General features: G+C 60.3%; 1 protein-coding gene across 1 annotated transcript in view; it reads right to left on the bottom strand.

Annotated features, from left to right (window-relative positions):
• Window positions 1-3,432: 3,432 nt before the first annotated feature.
• The window catches only part of CCDC85C (coiled-coil domain containing 85C), a gene marked incomplete at its 5' end in the record, with an annotated part of 82,126 nt that continues 66,886 nt past the window's right edge, over window positions 3,433-18,672 (bottom strand). Inside the window, 4 exons of the mRNA XM_004376731.1 lie at window positions 3,433-3,522; window positions 4,012-4,110; window positions 4,856-4,945; window positions 9,661-9,768. Of these exons, the coding sequence (XP_004376788.1) occupies window positions 3,433-3,522; window positions 4,012-4,110; window positions 4,856-4,945; window positions 9,661-9,768 (387 nt within the window). The remainder of the gene's footprint in view (window positions 3,523-4,011; window positions 4,111-4,855; window positions 4,946-9,660; window positions 9,769-18,672) is intronic.

The raw sequence follows: 18,672 nt of genomic DNA, 5'->3' as shown, positions 1-18,672 counted from the left end.
AGGGGTTGCCTCCTTGGATGGCTGGTTTCCTTTTTCTCGGGGGAGAAGGGAGAAATGTACTTGGGAAGTAATGTATGTTTACATCGATTTGCAAATTCCTGTACATAGAGATATATTTTTTAAGTGTGAATGTAACAACATACTGTGAATTCCATCTTGGTTACAAACGAGACTCCTTCAGTCAGTTATCCAAATAAACCCAATTCTGAAACTGCCCCATGTGTGTTATGGGAGGGGGGCCAGGCCTCGGCAGTCCCTGGGTTTCAAAACCCCAAAGCAGATCCTCAGCCCCTGGACTCACAGCCCCCAGCCCCCACCCATCTCCCAGGGCACCTCCAGGGTGATTGGTGGCCACTCCCACGTGCCCGGGGACTAGCCTGGCAGCCCCAGACGGAGTGTCCACACCGAAGGGAAACGTTCACGTGTACCCACGTAGACCACAGGCGCCTAGGGTAGGAAGGGCTTGGACTGGAGTTGCTTTTCACAGTGGCCTGTGAGCACATGGAAGCAGCCTGCTCGGGCCACCCTGAGCCCCCCGCCCCGCCACCCACAAGTGAACGAGTCGAGCACCGGCAGAGGCTTGCAAAGGCCTTTATTTATCTAGCTCAAAGTAGACACTATCACAATCTTATCTGGTACTCCTTTTACTAAAATAGTTCAAATCAGTGTTTTTACCACACTATCAAAAAGCTCTGTTTTTCTCTCCCCAAATCAGTGGTTCAGTTGAAGGTAGAAACTGGGCACCAGACTCTGCGGGCTTCCGGCTCTCACAGAGCCTAGGGCAGGGGCTTCCGGCTCTCACAGAGCCTGGGGTGGGCGCTCCGGCCCTCACCTCCGTCACAGGCCACAGAAGACAGAGCAGCTGCCGGGCCCGGGGCCGAGGCCAGACTCCCACCACTTCCAGAAAGCAGCACAAATACTCTCCCCACATATGAAAAATATACAATCTACGCTCTGCGCTCATGCATTTAGTTCCTTAAAAAAAAAAAAATCAGTAGTATTGTTTCCTCAAGTTTCAAGGAAAAAAAAATGAAAGGTCACTTTTTTCTCTTTGAATACCAATGTGTAGCTAAAACTTTTGGGTAAAAATGTGCCACCCTAAAAATGTGCTCCCCGGATTCGGATTCCAGGGTGGGCGTGGCCACCTGGGGGCGCGGCTGGGAGGGTGACATCATCACAGTGGGAACTGAAGCCAAAAAGAGTAGCTGTCACCTTGGGCCTCAGGATCTGGACCCAGAACGTGTGAAAGGGTGCTGAGCTCAGCACCATCCCCACCCCACCCAAGCTGGTAGAGCTGAGGGTCCAGCAGTGTCCCCTGAGGCACTGCCCCTCTTTAGTGGCAGAGCTGGGACTCACCCAAGCTGTGGCCTCCTGGCCCACCCTTACCTGACCCTCCCCAGGGGTGGGCTGTCTCTGCAGCTGCCGACCGTCGGGGTCCATGGGGCCAGGCAGAGTCACTGTTGGCTTTTTTCAACAGCTGATTAAGTTTGAGATGTGACTGTCACAGTCTGTCCTAGAAGGCCACCCCAATGCATTAGCTCGGGTGGCAGTGGCAGGGGCAAGGGACAGGCCTGCCCCCTCCTCTCGGGCTGTGCTGCAGACAGGCAGGAGGGTCTCAGAAACGCTCGCCTGGCCCCGGGTGCTGCTATAGCACTAGGGAGAGTCATCTCTCTCCTGAGGGGACTGTCCTCTGGAGGCCTCTGCTGACAGGGTCACTGCAGGTCCCAGGAGCCCTTACTTATTGCTATTGTCAGTGGCAGCCAAGCCAACCTGTTCCCAACATGATTCCCATGGGCTCCCAGACCTGGCTCCCACCCAGAATGCACCCACATCCCTCGGGGACTGCTGTCTGCTTCTTTGGATTCCAAGACCCAGGAGAGGCCTCTGCGCCCCCAGCCCAGCGGCCTGCTTGAGCAGGAATCTTCCAGAACCGTGACCAGTGGGTGTGCCCCCAGCCTCAAGCGCACACCCTTCCAGAAAGCACCCACAGAGCTTCCTGGCGCCCCCCCACGCTGGAGCAGCATGCCCTGTGCCCTCACCAGGACCCACTTAGCACCCCAGCCTGGGCACAATGAGGGCACCAGCCTTTCCCCTGAGGATACGGCCCACAGGCATGGAAGGGCCCCAGCTGGGCAGGGAGACAGGGACGCTGCCTCCCCTGGCCCTGGCCCCTCCTTAACATGGGCAGGAGATGCGAACCCGCCTCTAGGGCTCCTCACATCCTTGCTCTGTGTGAGACCAGGGACCATGGGACAAACGAGGCGGCGGATGGAGAACTGAGCACAAGCGCAGTGAGTGGATCCCGGGGTGCCGGCCGGACACGCTAACAACAGCGGGAGGGGCTTGTGTTCGCCGGGGGTTTGGTTTCTAACCTGCCACAAAATCACGTACCCCCCTCTGGGCCTCGCTTTCCTCACACGCAAATAATAAAATATTACATGTAGCACTTTACAGTTTATACACGGTCATTTACACTGAAAGTCTTGTTGGACACCCAGGGCCTGCAAGGAGGGGTTCCAGCCACCCATTTTACAGCCAAGGACACTGAGGCTTAGGGGAGGTGGGCGCCTGCCGCCACGAGACAGCCGGACGGCAGAGGAGTCACACTTGGCCTGGGCCTCTCCGGCAGACCGACCCCACCGGCTCACGCCCATGAGCGAGGACACAGGCCAGGCAGAGCTGAATGGCCACCCAGACCACGGACCGTGGAAGAGCTGCAGGGGGCCTCTGAGCCCTCACGTTTCCACGGGAGCCCAGAGAGGCTAAATGACCTACTGAAGATCACACAGCAAGTTAAAGCCGAGCCAAGTCGGCTCCTTCCTTCGAAGAGGGCCAGGGCTGTGGTCCACAGTGACCCAGGGAGCAGCTGCCTGGCGGAGCCTGGCTCAGTGCCCCAGCCCAGAGAGCGCACGGGTCGGCACAAACTCCTCCCAGCACCTTCCTGCGCCCAGGCCTCTGAACCACAGCAGAGGTGGTGTCTGGGCTGGGCTGGGCAGGGGGATGAGGGCATAGCCTGCACGGGGAGGGGCAATGCGGAGGGTGGGGCGGGGCTGAGGGCCAGAGGAAGGGCCTCCAGCACACGGGTCCACAGCAGGTGGGCAGGAAGTGGGGCCACCTGTGTCAGAATCCTGGCGGCCTCTGTTCTGGCGTTTTGACAGCAGGGCTAGCACACAGAAGCCTGGCATCTCGGTGCTGGCGGTAGGGCCCGGGCCGAGAGGACGTGAGCATGTCCAGGCGGCTCGGCTGCAGAAGCCCCGCGTGTTTTGTCCAGTTCACTGGCGGGTAAGGCGGGAGATGGAGGCAGCCGGGCGGCATGGGCTGCGTCCTATGTACAGTTCACCAGAGGGAGAACACAGCGCTAGGCCACGGCCCCGCACGCGCTGGGCCTGTGTATCCGCCGAGGCCAGCCAGTCCACGTCTGCGGAGGGCCACCTACAAAGGCCCCTTGAACTGGTTCCCAGACAGGTGCTGCCGGATGGAGGGCTTGGCGCTGGCGGCGTCCCCCAGTTTTCTCCAGACCACCTGTGGGAGCGGGAGAAGTGAGTTCAGCCCACCCGGTCAGGGCTCTGTAAAAGCACCAGGTCCCAGCCACGGCGCCGGAGGGGAAACCGAGGCCGCATGAGGCCGCAGCACACCCCCATGCAAGCCCACAGTCACCCCTGTGAAACACCCTTCCCCCGCTGGCTCCTGCAAGAGTCCAGAGAGGGAAATGCCGCCCAGGTGGGTTGGGGATGAGAGGCTCTCTGGGAACCCAGAGGACCCCCTGGCCCTGCCAGCACCTCGCCAACACGCTGGGAGGCCCAGGGGGACACCAAGGACCGGCCAAGGGGCTGGGCATTTGAACAAGAGCAGTCCTGGGGGAGTGGCCCCGGGCTCCGTCCAGAGCCCCAGGCCCAGCTCTCCCGGTGTGGGGAGGGGCTGCTGGGCAGAGGAGCGCAGTCCCCAGAGGCGCGGGGTGCCACCCCGGGACAGGCCCGCCCCGTGCCCCGCCTGCCGGAAGCGCCCCCTCACGTTGCACATCTCGCGGACGACGGCCTTCTCCTTCTCACTCAGGCCTTCCTCACGGCTGTCCTGGAGCTGCCGGTCCAGGTTCTCGTGCACCTCCAGGACCTGCAGGCACCACGGCGCGTCACCTGACGCCCTGCCCTCCGCCTCCCCGTAACCCGGGGGACAGGCGCGGAGGACGAGGGGCAGGCGTCCTGAGTCTGCTCCCCCTCCCTCACCGCGGCAGCGCTTTGGACCCAGACACGGAAGGTCTCCAGTACCGGCGGGGCCACACACTGAGGATGGGCCTCCGGGAGAGGGGCGGGCAGGTTGGGAGGGACATCTTCGCACTGGGGCTCACGCGACCCAGGGCCCCGGGTGACGGGCACCCGCACTCCATGAAGATGACCCGTGCTCGTGCACGTGACAGTGGGTGTGTCCCAGGACACGCGTGTACTGTCTGTGCAGACGGACACAGGGACTTCCACACGGGGGGTGGGGTAGTGCATCTGTGTCCACTCGACAAGGGGGGGTGAGGTGCAGGCCGGGGTCCTGCCCCACTGCACCTGGGAGCCCGAGGCTTGGCCTGGGGACCTAACTCCAGCCCCATCTGCCCCTCTCTGGCCTTGGGGGTGCCTGCCCCACCCCAGGCCTCAGTTTCCCCAACTGCAGCGCCTCTGCTGCCACCACCTGGAGCCTCCGAATCCCTCCCCCACAGTGCTCCAGGTGGCCATGGCCACTCAGTCACCCCGACAGAAGAGCGCCCACCCCTGCCCGCCGGACGCCCCAGGCCCAGAGAGGGCAAATGCGGGGCTGGAGGCTCCACACCCCCGCGGCAAGGCAGGGTGGGGGGCGCAGGGCCTGGCCTTACCTTCATGGCGTGCACCACGGCCTCGGGCTTCTGTCCTGCGGAGCTGTAGCCGGCCGGGGGCGGGGAGGGCAGCTCGGGGCAGGCCGGGCCCTGTGGGGGGTGAGGCCCACATGTGTGACCAGCGCTTCAGAGAACGCCCTGAATGTGTGGGCCAGGGCCCAGGAGGGGAGATGGGGCTGGAGCAGGGGACGGAGGGAGGGGAGCAGGGGGTGGGGAGGAGGGCAGGGGGCGGGGCCGAGAGCCAGGAGGAGCCCTGAGGAGCCCTGAGGAACCCCCAGCCTGTGCGGGTGACCCCATCTACTCCCCCGTCCACCCAGCTCTCCCCAGATAACATGGTTCCGTGGGAAGAGGGGCAGTCCAGCCCACGCGTGGTCCCGCAGGCAGGCACCACTACAGGAGCCCCAGGAAGGCTGGTGTCAGATTGGCAGCGGGAGGGAATGCAGCTCAGAGAGGGCAAGAGACTTGCCCAGTCACACAGCAAGACTCAGGAGGTCTGGGTTCAAACCCATGTCAGCCTGTCTCCAAAGCCCTGCCCCCTTCCCACCCCACCACCCAGGGGTGAGGCCACTCCCTGGGGTCTGGGAGCCTCTTCCGCCATCAGCTTCCACTCAGGCCCAGGGGCGGGGGGGGCGCCAGGCCAGGTGAGGAGGGGGCCCAGCTGGCCTCCATCAGAGACTGGGCATCTGCCCCAGCCCCACCCGGCCCCCCACCCACAAGGACCCCGACCCAGGTGGTGCGGGGCAGGGGGCTTCTGCCTGGAGGGCAGTAGGGCCCGGCCCCAGAGCAAGGCTCGGGCTCAGGACACGGTGCCCACAGGGGCCAGCAGAAGCCAGGAAGGCCGCAAGGCGCCAGCGTGGCCTGAGGGCCCAGCAGGTGCCGACTGAGGGAGAGGGAGATGGCGGCTGTGGGGCAGCCGTGCGGCACCCACCCTGGTGACCCTGGACAAGACCTTCAGCTTCCTTTTTCAGTAAGTGGGGCCCCACACCACCCCCAGGAACGGGGCCCACTCCATAAGCTCGTGGGATGGGGCCAGGCCCGGACCTCCGCCCACCAAGGCCACACACCACAGGGACATCGGGTACCCTCATGACCGGAACCTCTGCCAGTCGGGCAGTCCACCCTGCTCCACCCTGGGGCCCAGAAGGCAGGGCTGGGGCAGAGTGGCCATGACTTTGGGTGGGGCCAGACCCACCCTGAGCCCCGGATTCCTCATCTGGACACCAGAAAGGGCCCCTGTCCGCCAAGGGTTTGCAGGCACACTGCATAGTGGTTATTTCACTAACGCCGACCTCCAGCCCGGGCTGCCCGCTCTCTGGTGCCCAGTCCAGCTCCATCATGTTCGGAAATCAAGCAGGGATTTTTAGGGAGTTTAGAGGGGCAGGGGCAGAAAGCAGGGCCAGCAACCTGAGGTTGAAGGCTGGACTTCCCCCAACGGCCAGCAGGGGGCGCTAGCCACACAAGTATGCCAAGGCATGAAGGGCCACCTTCCCGCTGGAACCTTCCGGGAAGCCCATACCCTGTCCTAGAGGAAGACCCCGTGTCTCTGGCCTCAGCGTCCCCATCTGTACCAGGAGCTCCCTGAACATGGGGCTGTGATTCCTGAAGGAACCCAGGCGCCACCTCAGCCCTTTCCCAGCCTCCTTGGGCTGAGGGTGGCACCGCTGAGGACGTGGCTATGGGGTCATACAGGGGCCACTGTGAGGACCATGCCCTCTGGGGCCTCCCAGGCACACAGCACCCCTGAGGCCCCGAGGCCGCACGGGCACTCCCATTCTCCTGCCCACGGGTCCTCACAATCACTCTCCAGCCAGCCACGTTTTACAAATGAGGAGAAAGAAGCTGAGAGAGTAATTCATCCAAGGCCAAACAGTTGTGAACAGTGGGGCTGGGACTCCAACCTAGGTCTGTGGGCCTCCAGAGCTGGGGCCGAAATGGGGGAGACCAGTACATGCCCGAGAGAACTGAGGACGTATGTCCACCAGAAACTCAGACACAAAGGTTCACAGCCGCAGCATTCGTGATAGCCCGAAAGTGCAGACAGCCCAGATGTCCACCCACGGATGAATAGACACAATGTGGTCTCTCCATGCAATGAAATATTACTCAGCCAGAAAAAGAAACGAAGGGCTGACAACATGCCCCCAACGCAAGGGAACCTTGAACACACTGTACTGAGTGGAAAAGCCAGACACGAGAGACCACATACTACAGGAGTCCGTTTATCTGAAATGTCCACAGCGGGCAAAGCCACGGAGACAGAAAGCAGGTCAGTGGTTGTCAGGGCCTGGGGGTGCGGGGACGGGGGCGACTGCTGACAGGTATAAACCAACAAACAAAGAACTCGATTCTGACGCACACGACCCTGCAGGACAGAGCAGAACCGCCCCACAGGGTTCCCAAGGAGCGGCTGGTGGATCTGCACCGCCGACCTTTGGTTAGCAGCCGAGCTCCTAACCACCGCGCCACCAGGGCTCCATTAACAGGTATGAGTTTTGTTTTTTTTTTTAGGGAGGGGTGATGAAAATGTTCTCAAATTGGATTGCTGTGATGGTTGTTTAACTGTGAATACCTAAAACCACTGAACTGTACATTGTTTTTTAAAAAAGCCAATTGACTACAAAAAGTGGGGAGACCAGCTCCCCCCAGAGGCCTTGAGCCCCCTTCTCAGGAGGCTGAGAGGATACACTGCCTCATATTCTAAGAGCCAGCCGGGCACAGGCTCCCCACTATAGTCACCTGTTTCACCTCTGGACCCTCTTTCCTGGGCCTCTTTGCCCTCAGAGTCCCCGATGACCTGTGCCCCAGACAACACCAGTGCAGAGAGGGCCCACCCACGCAGCCCCTCTGTCTCCCCACGGGCTAATGGGCTGGGCTTGGGCTAGGCAGGCCACAGAAGGACTTGGTGTCCTGGGAACATGCCAAAAGGCCTGGACTGTGAGCCCCAGCCCCTCAACTGCCGCCTCTGCAGCCTCACTTGGTGGCGGGCCCTCCCGAAATGCCCCAAGTCCTCTCCACCCACCCACAGGGACCCTGCACACTATCCTCCCCCCAGCCACACTGCCCACCAGTCCCTCTGCTCACCCCTACCCACTCCCTAGCCCTTGTGGAGCAGAGACTCCTCCATAGCCTCTGACCTCCAAGCCACACCAGCCAGGTGCCAGTTCTTACCACCATGGGACCCTGCAAGCGTGGGACCCTGCAAGCGTGCGACCCTACCCCGTGAGCCTCACCACTTCAAAATGGGCTGAAAGCCCCTCATGTGCTGAGCACTCGGGAGGACAAACAGGTGGGGCCTGTGAAGCCCCTTTGAGGCCTCCTCCAGAAAAATCTTCCAAAACCTTCCGGAACCCTCTGGAACCATCCATCACTGACAGTGTTTTCTCAGCACCGTTGAGGCCTCTCAGCCTCGGGCCTGGTGCATTCTCTCTGGGAGAGGCCTGGGGGAGCCCCAAGTTGGCTCCCTCTTCACACACTCGGTAGGCCTGGAACAGCAGACACCAGAACTTTAGTCTACAGATCACTCAGGGGGTCTCAGAGCACAGCACTCAGTAAACGTCCACTGGATTATCACTTTTATTATCATTCCCCTGGACGATTCAGAAGGAAACAAGGACAGAGATCGACCGGCCAGCGGAACCCACTCCTGGCTTCCTGGGGCTTGGCACCATGAAACAGGGAGCACCCCGGGGCCTTGGCGCCTGGTAAATATTTGTCTGCCCTCGCGAGGCTGCTGCCCATGTGGCATCTGCAGCTGAAGTCCTGGAGAAGGCGGAAAGGCCTCAAGACACAGCCGGACCCCGGGCCAGCTGCCAGCCTCGGCCCCTGCCCTCCTCCACCAGGACTGAGGCCCGGGAGGGGCAGGGGGCAGGAAGGGGTGCAGCAGCCACAGCACACACCACCCGAGAAGCACTCCCAACCAAGAACTCTGCAGACCACCCTCAGGGCACAACCAGCACCCACCGAGTGTCCACTACACACGGGCCAGGCTCTCACACCACCGAGTGTCTGCTACACGTGGGCTGAGCTCCTCGCACTCACACCAGCCTCACGACCACCCAGAGGCAGGGCCTCCTTGTCCCCACGAAGCAGACCAGCGGCCAGGCTGGGCAGGTGGCTGCAGGTAGGCCTGGCCCTCACACCTGCTCCTCTCCCTCTCTGCCAGGACTCAGCGATACAGAGACGTGTTTACCGTGGGGAGTCCTCTCCCCTGGAGCCGGCTCCTGCCCCTCCCTTCCCATTCAGGAGGGCAGGCCCGAGCCCAGGCAGGAATGACCTAGGGGCCTGGAGTTGATGCTTTAGGTGCTCGATTCACATGTGTTAGCCTGCACCCTCCGTTACAAAGCCTGGGGCAACCCCCCAACACATATGTACCACAATACACACTCCAAGCTCCAAGGCTGGTGGCCGGCCTCCCCGGCCTGTGCTGTAGGAGGCACATGGGCCGGGCCTGGGCCGTCTGCTGCCCTGGCCTCCAGGACACTGGACCATGCTTCTGGCAAGGTCTCCCTGAGCTGGGCCTCAACCTCCGACTGCCACGCTGGGCCCATACAAGGGTTCGAGGGTTGGGGGCCCAAGGCCCTTCCCGGGAGGGTGAGGGCAGAAGGCAGGTGCTGGCCAGTGGTCTCAGGACAGAGGGGCCCATAGCTGCCCTGGTCTGAACTGGAAACGGCACAGCCCTGACCACCACGTGGCCCCGGGAGGGTCAGTGGCCTGCCTGAGCCTGCCAGCTCTGATCTCAAAGATGGAGGGAGGATTCTGGAGATGCTGGACCTAGCACTGGGGGCTCCTTGGGGAGGGGCACTTACGTTCTGCAGGGGGTCCTGGTACGAGGGTGGCAGCGACGAGAGCTGGGACTCCGAGTGGTACAGCGAGAAGCCTTTGCGCAGCGTCCGGAACTCTCCAGAGCCTGCCTGCTGCGAAGAGGAGAGAGGAGAGAGGTGTGAAGGGTCAGCCTAAAGGGGACAAGGACGTTCCAGCACCAGGACCCGGACAGAGACACTCCCGTCCCTCCTGGGGTCTGCTCCCAGGCAGGCGCCTCCTTGGAGGCCCCGGTGAGCACATCTACAAAGCTCCCTGCCTCTCCCCCGGGCCACCCCAGCTGGTTTACCTATCCTCATCACCCCACCATCACCTGCCATCTGACGGTCTGATGTCTGTATCCCACTGAGATACCACAGCACCCATGCTCCACAGCTCACCCTGGGTGTCTGAGCTTCACTCAGAGGCAAAAGTCCAAACCAAATTATTTTCCCGGCCAGGTCTCTGTGACAGTTACCGATTTGTCTCCAACCAATAGTACATTCTAAACCCAAACACGCTGAGTGTCTACGGCCAAGGCGCGCCCAATGTGACCTCCCCCTCCCCCTCCTGCGTTCTGCTGGGTAGGAACAACCCCACCTCGCAAAGGGGGGGCAGTGGTGGGGCAGTGGTACCATTCTCAAGCCCCAAAGAGAACCTTCCGAGGCAGGGGAGTTGTTGTTAGGTGCCACCGAGTCGGTTCCGACTCATAGCGACCCTGTGTACAACACCGAACAAAACGCTGCCCAGTCCTGCGCCCTCCTCACAATCGTTGCTCTGTTTGAGCCCACTGTTGCAGCCACTGTGTCGATTCGTCTCGTTGAGGGTCTTCCTCTTTTTCGCTGACCCTCTACTTTACCAAGCATGATGTCCTTCTCCAGGGACTGATCCCTCCTGATAACCAAAATATGTGAGACATAATCTCACCACCTTTGTTTCTAAGGAGCATTCTGGTTGTACTTCTTCCCTGTGGAATACCTGGGTTCAATTCCCAGCCAATGCTCCAATCTGTCAGTGGAGGCTGGCATGTTGCTATGATGATGAACAGGTTTCAGTGGAGCTTCCAGACTAAGACAGACTAGGAAGAAGGGCCTGGTGATCTACTTCCAAATATGAGCTAATGAAAACTGTATGAATCACAATGGCCTGATCCACAGGGATGGTGCAGGACCAGGCAGTGTTTTGTTCCATTGCGCGTGGAGTCGGTACGAGTCAGGGACTGACTCCAAGGCAGCTAACAATAACACCAAGCAGGCTGATGAGAGAAAAGTAAGAGGCTCAGTGGGAAGCCTCTTACCAGTGTTATCCAGCCATGCGGCTGGAGGGGCAGATGGAGGACTGGAAACACTGCTCCCTCTCACCAGCTCCTGGACCCGGATGTCCCTGTCCTGACCTACACACCATCCTGGTTATGTTGGGGCTGGAGTCTCCCTTCTTCCTCCAGCTTCTCTGGCCCTGGACCAGCGCACGTGCCGTTGTTGAAAGCACTGGTTCTGTTGTTGTCTCCTCCCCTCCCCCCAGATAACACCCAGGGAGGAGGTGTGTGTCTGTGGGGCTAGGGGAATTTTTTAATTAGCAGCACGAAATTCCCACCGTGCACGCCTGTGCTCATCTATAAATATTTGCATGTCAGAGAACTTTATTAGGAAGGCAGGCAGGGAAAATGCACAATCTCTCATTAACTGGCAATGTGGCTAATGACGCATCAAAATGAGTCACCGTTAGTGCACTTACATCCAAATTAAAAATCCTAATGTCTGCCTTCGGGTCCCCTCACAGTATAGGATCCCGAGATCTCACCCCCGATGGGAAGCAGGAGATGCAATGACCTTCGGGACTGGGCCAGTAGTGGGGATGGGGGTGGGTACTATGGAAGGTGCTGGAAACAAGTGCCCTTCAGGGAGGCACACTACTGCTCCCCAGAAAAGAATGCCTGCCCCAGCACCTCCCCAGCATGGTCCCTAGGACCCGGGGGCGGGAGACCCTTATACACAGAGCAGGCTCTGGACATGGAAGCTCCATGGGCTTCCTGGTTGGTGATGGGCATCGATGCACGTGGGAGGGTAGTACCTCCTTTGTGTCGCTTCATTTGTATCCTTTTTGTTATAATGAAACTATAATGAATCCCAAGTATAGCACTTTCCTGATTTCTGTGAATCGTTCTAGCAAATTATCAAACCGGAAGGAGTAGTGGGAGCCATCAGGTCACAAGTGAGGGTGGCTGGGGGCCCCTGAGCTTGTGGCTAGTATCCTGAGGGGTAGAAGGAACCTCCGAATTTGCAGCCAGCAGGTCAGATATGAGGAGATCCCTGGGAACTCCTGAGCTTATGGCTGGCATCCTGAGGGGGCAGTGGGAAAACCCTAAACTTGCAGCCAGCAACTCAGAAGTGAGGGGAACCCTGGGGGCCCCCAAGCTTGCAGCTGGAATCCCAAAGGGGTAGTGGGAAAACCCTAAATTTGTAGCCAGCCAGTCAGAAATGAGGGTGTTGTGGGGAGCCCCAAGCTTGCGGCTGGCATCTGAAGTCAGGCCGATCTGGCAGTCTGGAGGACTGACTGGGCCCTTTACCCCGTGACCTCTGACCTGGCTCTGGTGGTCAGGGACAGAGGAAGAGATGCTGCGGGGGCAGCGGTGTCAGAACAGAGAGGAATGGAACTGAAGTGACCCGGTCTGTCACACGCGGGGTCACCGCAGTCAAAACAGATTAGATGGCAACGGATCTACTAGTTACCCTTACAGACCGCCGCCCCGCCTCAGCTGAGATCTGCCAGAGTCCATGAAGGCGGCAGGGCCAAACCCCACTGCCTCATCTATCAAGTCCCCCAAACAGAGGTCAGACCCAGCCAAGGGGCCCGCCGAGGACCCCTGCTCACGAGCAAAAGAGATTTAGAACCTATTGTCCATGTGACTCTGGGAATCTGCACAGCGTCTCTGTGCCTCAGTTTCCTCTTCTGCAAAAGGAAAGGTAACCCCCTGACAGGGCTGTGGAGAGGATTACAAGCGTTCTGTAACCAGCACAGCCCTACAAGATACCGTTATGATTAGCATTGTTCCATGATTAGGAACACATGCAGGAAGGTTTCTTCTAATTGGGAGGACGAGAGAAACCTGGGGGGTTTCTTCCCAAGCCCCAGAGCAACAGGGACCCGTCTTCGGTGCCGGAACATGAAGTGAGGAGGTTGTGGGGGGCAGCCGGAGGGAAAAGGGCCCTCCTCACCCAGCTCTGCTGACGGCGGGGGACAGGAGGGCTTCTCGTCCTCGGCACCATGGACTCGCAGAGCTGTGGTGGGGCTGTCCTGCCCATTGCTGGATGTCTAACAGCATCCCTGGCTTCTGCCCACTAGATGCCAGTAGCATCCCGCACACACAAACAAGTCATAACACCAAAAAGTCCCCACACATGGCCCTGGGGAGCCAAACCGCCCCGCCCCCCCGCCAAGAGGCACCGCGGCGGGCAAGCACCAACGAGTCCTCTAAGGGCTGCAGGCCAGGCCCTTGGCTTCGGGTGGGGTGTGAGCCCGTCACCCTAAGCTGGACCAGCACCACTACAGGGCAGGCTGCAGGCCCAAGGCTTCACCCAGTGGGGTCAGGAGTTGGGGGAGGCCTCAAGACAGGCCTCCTGACTGTGAGGAGGGGTGGGCTTGGGGGAAGGTCTCCAGGTGAATGCCACAGCAGCCGAGTTTCCGTCTTCTGAGAGCACAGGCTGTGGCCGGGGCAAGGGGCGGCCTCCGTAAGCACCTGACCTCCCTGTGCCCCACAGTCCTCATCATAACACGGCGGTGCGCGCCTCCCAGGGCGTGTGTGTGTGAACGTGTTTAAACAGTGCCTGGCATGTGGCGTGTGCGTGGGAGCGTTGGTGGCTGTTGTTAAAGCAACGGCGTGTGCCTGGAAGCACACTCAACTGATGTTTCCAGAAAGAAAACTGCGAGACAGGACTTGGTGGAGACAAGCCCTGAGCTCCATCCTAGAATTGGCCTGGGCTCCAAGGCCTGCCGGCAGTGGTGAGATTTAAGCAAGAGGATGGCATGGTCTTACACCTGCTTTGTTTTGCAAAGAGCACCCTGGCTCGGGCGCGGATGGAGGGCCGGTGTGAGCAGTGGAGAGGCTGGAGACCCATGGGGAGCATGCTGCAGTCCGGGGATTTGGGGGAGGGCACTCTCAGTACCCAGAGAAGGGACAGAGGTGAGGCCATCGGGAGGCCTGGACCGGGCAGGAGCAGCAGCCCACGTCAGCTCCCCAGTGTCCCGGGGCTGGCCATGTGCAGATGCTGAGGGGCCCTGGCCCAGCAGGGGTCACCCCACGCAGTAACTGAGGACTGTGTGATTCATGTAAGACCCCCACCCGAAGCCCAGCTGGCTCAGCAGCTCCAGGGACCTCACGGAAGAACCTACCCTCCCCCAGCCCAGGAGCCTGGGGCAGGTGGGCTGGGGTTCCATCACCTCCAGGGTCCTTCCTCCCACCACAGCCATGTTCACTGACCTGCAACACGGCGTTACGGCTAGCCCTGTGGACCACACGAGGTGGGGGTCAGGCAAGGGGGAGGGAGGGAGGGATTCTGGGGAGCCCAAGTGGGAGGGGTCATTTCCTTGAGCATCCAGCCTTTATTCTGCAAGGCTGCAAGTTCACACCAGCTCAGGGGACAGGTCCTAGGAAGAATGGATGCCCCCGGGTGGTGGTCATCTCCCGTGGGGATGGACAGGCGCTGGGGAACAGGAGAGAGACCGAGCAGAAGAGCACCGCACAGCACTCAGAACAGTCCCCCACTGCACACGGGCACACAGCAGACAGCGTTACCTGCAGCCAGCTTCTGGGGCGGCCGTAGGGGCGGGGCAGCTAGAACGAAGAGAAGAGTGTCACCTGCAAAGGCTAACCGTGACCGTCACCTTCTGCCCAGCCCCTTCTCTGGACACCTGTAAGCCCGAAGCCCCCAGACCTCGGCTGGGCCAGGACCAGGGTGAGGGGTCCTCAAGGCTACTCCCAGGACCCCGCGTGTTTAGAACTCCAGATCCAGCCAGGACAAAGAGGCTGCTATGCACTGGGGTGCTGGGCCCACTCAGGACCCATCCCCAGTCACAGTGGGATCCTCACTGCCCCGCCAGGGAAAACAGCCTTTCGAGGGGCCCAGGTGGGGTGCACTGGCCCAGGGACACCCCAAGACCTCCACCAGCTCAGAGAGGCTGGGTCAGGGACACACTCCGTCTGGCCTCTGCTCTGTCCCCAGGGTAACCTCGCAAGGCCCCCCCCCAGGGCACAACCAGTAATTCCAACCCGATTTGCTTCCTTTTTTTTTTTTCCTTGAATTTTAAGAGAACTCATCTGCAGGCCATTAAGAACCAAGCGGCCACTCCGGCTCCAGGACCGAGAGATTCCATCCTAACCAGCGCTGCGACATGGCAGCAGGGATTAACCGTGCAGCTAACCCGCAGGGGATAGGACCGCTCACAGCTGGCTCGCTACCCCAGCTCCCCACGCAATTTCATACCCGAAAATCACGCTTGCCAAGCATGGGGGTGCTAGCATCAAGCAGCCCTGACTGACAGGTAACACACGGACCAGACCTTGCTACTGTTACAGCTGTCTCCTCCTCCACGGGGTCCCAATGATGACAGTGATGGGGGCTCTGCAGTGGCGCTGACTCGAAAATGCAACCCCCTCCTTGGCTGGGAGAAGCAGAGCAACCATGCAGGGCCTCGGCTTGCTGGCACATACATGGGTGAAGAAGACCCTTAGCTCCACAAGAACATAAGCAAGAGCGGAATGGTTGGCCCCCGGCTCTTACTCTGCCGCCCCGGGCAGCAGTGCGTTCCGCACAGTGGTCCATCGCATCCTCCTAACAGCCCTCCGTGGGGGGACCTTTAAGACCAGTTGCTGTAGAGTCAAGTCCAACGCGTGGCGACCCCGTGTGTGCAGAGTAAAACTGTGCTCCGTAGGGTTTTCAATGGCTGATTTTTTGGAAGTAGAGATTCCCAGGCATTTCTTCCAAGGCACCTCTAGATGGACTCCAACCTCCAACCTTTTGGTTAGCAGCCGAGCATGTTAACCATTTGCACTACCCAGGAACTCCAGGCACCATTAGTGTTCCATTTTACAGATGTGGACACTGAGGCACAGAGAGGTTAAGCCACTTGCCCAAAGTCACCCAGCTGGGAAGAACCCTGGGCTTGGTCCTCACCCACACCTGCTCACGGGTGGACACTGACTAAGCCTCCGACTCTGGGGACAAGATGGACTTCTGGTCTCCTGCCCACGTTGCTACACAGGCCATGTGCTCGGGATGCTGAAAAGAGGGGGTTCCCTTGCTGGGCGAGAGCTCTGAGGTTCTCCTGACTACGCATTTACACGGCCCAGAAACCATGCTGCCCGCGATGAGGTACAGGGACGGGCGGTCAACCTCAGACACCAACAGGCCGAGCGGGGACGGTGCAGAGCCTGTCAACAGGAGAAGCCAATGGCAGCACGGCCACTGCAGGGCTGCCACGTGGTCAGCACGTCAGCAGGGCCAAAGCAGAGGCCACCAGTGGGACGGGCCTCCTTCCTCGGGGTTGCAGGGGATGTGGTCATGACGCGGCGATGCTGGGGGGCAGGCAGCAGAGATGGGGTGATTGCTCCCCTGTCCCCAGCCTGGAGGGGTTCGAACTCAGGCAAGGACAAACAGCAGTGGTCATTCAGGGACGGGCCAGGTGAGCCACCAGCTGAGGGGCGTGGTCGGCCAGCCTTGCAAAATCCCCAAGAGATGGCAGGAAGGGTGGGCACCGCTCAGGGGGGCTTCCCAGGTGTGGTGTGGGCACGTCACACACTCCACGGGCATCATCATCACCCCTGTTTTACAGGTGAGGAGGCAAGGGACCCAGAGGTAAAGTAACTGCCTGAAACACCACCAGGGGTTTGAACTCAGACACCTCCAATGCCCACACCCACTTCTGCAACACCATCACCCATGCCAGGAGTCCGCCCTGCTCCGGGCCTCGGTTTCCCCATCCACACCTGGTGTGACTCTCTAGGTCATTTCCAACTTGAGCGCCTACAGACTCTGCGGTGGATGGCAGGATGGGGGGAGAGGGAGCAAGGTGTGCGGAGGAGGAGGGGGCACCCGGGGGCTCCCCGACCAGCACAGCCTCTCCACAGCCTCCACTCCCCAAGACGCCCAGCCCTCCCGAATGTTCCCAGAAGATGCCAAGAGCGCCTCTTGCTCTTTTGTGGGGCTGGCTCCGGGGCGCATAACGGATGCTTCATTTATCGGCCGGCAGGGAGTGAACCAGAGGGAACCCGTGGAGACCCTCGGGCGTCAATTACCGCCACCCCCGCCCGCTGCCGCACAGAGAACCCTCTGGAAGGATAATAGTGCGTGCGGAGCCTCAGATGAATCATCAAGGAGGAAGCAGCTGTGTGGATGGAATTGTAAAGGCGACAGGAAAAAGAAAATGCGGACTGCGGTACAGTAATTTAGCCTGTGAGCACGCTGTCACATTTTTAATGAAAACTATTCTGGAGTTAAATAGAGGCCACCGGGAGGGAGGGGGTTTGGGGTCAGGAGTGGCCCTGCCCTCCCATCCAAACCCCAGAGACACGTCACCTTACAATATTTCAAAGCCTGCTTCTGGCCAACAGGCAGACTCCCCCACCTTGCACAGAGACGAAGGTTAATACAAAATTTTAGATCACTGACAAGATTTAAATGCCAGAATTGTAAAATCTCACAAGCCAGAAACATGAAGGCCATGGCCAGCAACCCATTTGGAGCAGCAATCTATTTCTTTGAGGTTCCCCAGCATGGTTACCCAACCTTCACTTGATTACCTCTACGGACAGTATGCACACTACCTCATGAAGCAGCCCTTCCTTATTCTGAGCAAGAAGCAGCCTCCCCTGTTGGCCTAAGAGACTGCGGGGGGCAGCCACAGCCTCCTCAAGGCCACCAACCAGTTCACCTGTGCTGAGCACTGCAGACCCAGAGGTGACCACCCGGGGTGGGGTGGGGGCTGGGAGAGCTCTGAGGAAGTGCTGAGCTGCTCGCTGAGCTGGGTGCTGATGAGCGTGCTGGAGGCCAGGAGGCAGCAGGCTCAGCTGACCCATCTTCCCCGTGCTACCCGTGGAATCAGGCTCAGACCTCTCAGTGTGGGCCCAGCCCTACCCACCGGGCTTTCCCCATCTCCGCTGTCCTCCAGTGCCCCGCTGTGCATGTCAGTCATGCTGGTGGGACAAGGAGGTGGTCAGGCAGAGACAAGGATGCAAGCATTGGGGGCACCCTGCGGGCAGGCCTCTGCTGGTCACCCCTGGGTCCCCCAGGGTCCATCGCAGGGTAGCAGCCCAGTTAAACAGTGAGTGAGTGGGTTAGTGCGTGCTCATTTTACAGGGGAGCAAATGGAGGCCAGGGACAGGAGGTGACTTGAGAATCCTCATAAAGCCGGGTGCCATCGAGCCACCCCCAGGGACCCAGATGCAGGCACAATGGCAATAGCCTCCTGGAAGCCCTGAGTGGGCCAGGGGGCCCTTCGCTCTCTCGCTCCATCTCCCATTTCTCCTGCCCAGCTCAGAACAGCAGGCCCACCCCTAGGCCAAGGAGGCCCATCCCTGACCCTGGAGACACCTCTCACTCGGCCGATGTGCCCGCTCCCAGAGCCTCTGCTGACAGTGAGACGCAGCAGCCAAGGGCAGGTGGCCGTGCAGTGTGCCAGGGGCCGAGGCCCCCGCACCATGGGCTGCCCTGGCTCCTGCCCCCTCCTCATGGTGCTGGGTCTGGCCCCGCACCAGCTCCCTGGGAGACCCCAGGTGAGACCCCAGCCCGCCTGCAGAGCCCTCACTAGGAAGGAACTAGGGGTGGGCCCTGGGTGCCCGCTGCACACAGACGCACACAAGCACGCCCACCTAGGCTAGAGAGGCTCTGCTCTGCGTGGCCTCCTCTGGGGGGACGGAGAAGTCTAACCAGAAAACGAAACGCCTGGAAGCATCTGCACTCGGTGTTCTTGGCGTCGCCAGCACCTCTATGGTGCCTCGCAGTACGCGTCGCCAGCACCTCTATGGC

Source organism: Trichechus manatus, unplaced genomic scaffold, assembly GCF_000243295.1.
Source record: "Trichechus manatus latirostris isolate Lorelei unplaced genomic scaffold, TriManLat1.0 scaffold00045, whole genome shotgun sequence".
In the NCBI taxonomy this organism is placed as follows: domain Eukaryota; kingdom Metazoa; phylum Chordata; class Mammalia; order Sirenia; family Trichechidae; genus Trichechus; species Trichechus manatus.
Note: the sequence above shows the minus strand (reverse complement) of the source record. Positions and strands in the feature narration are given on the sequence as shown.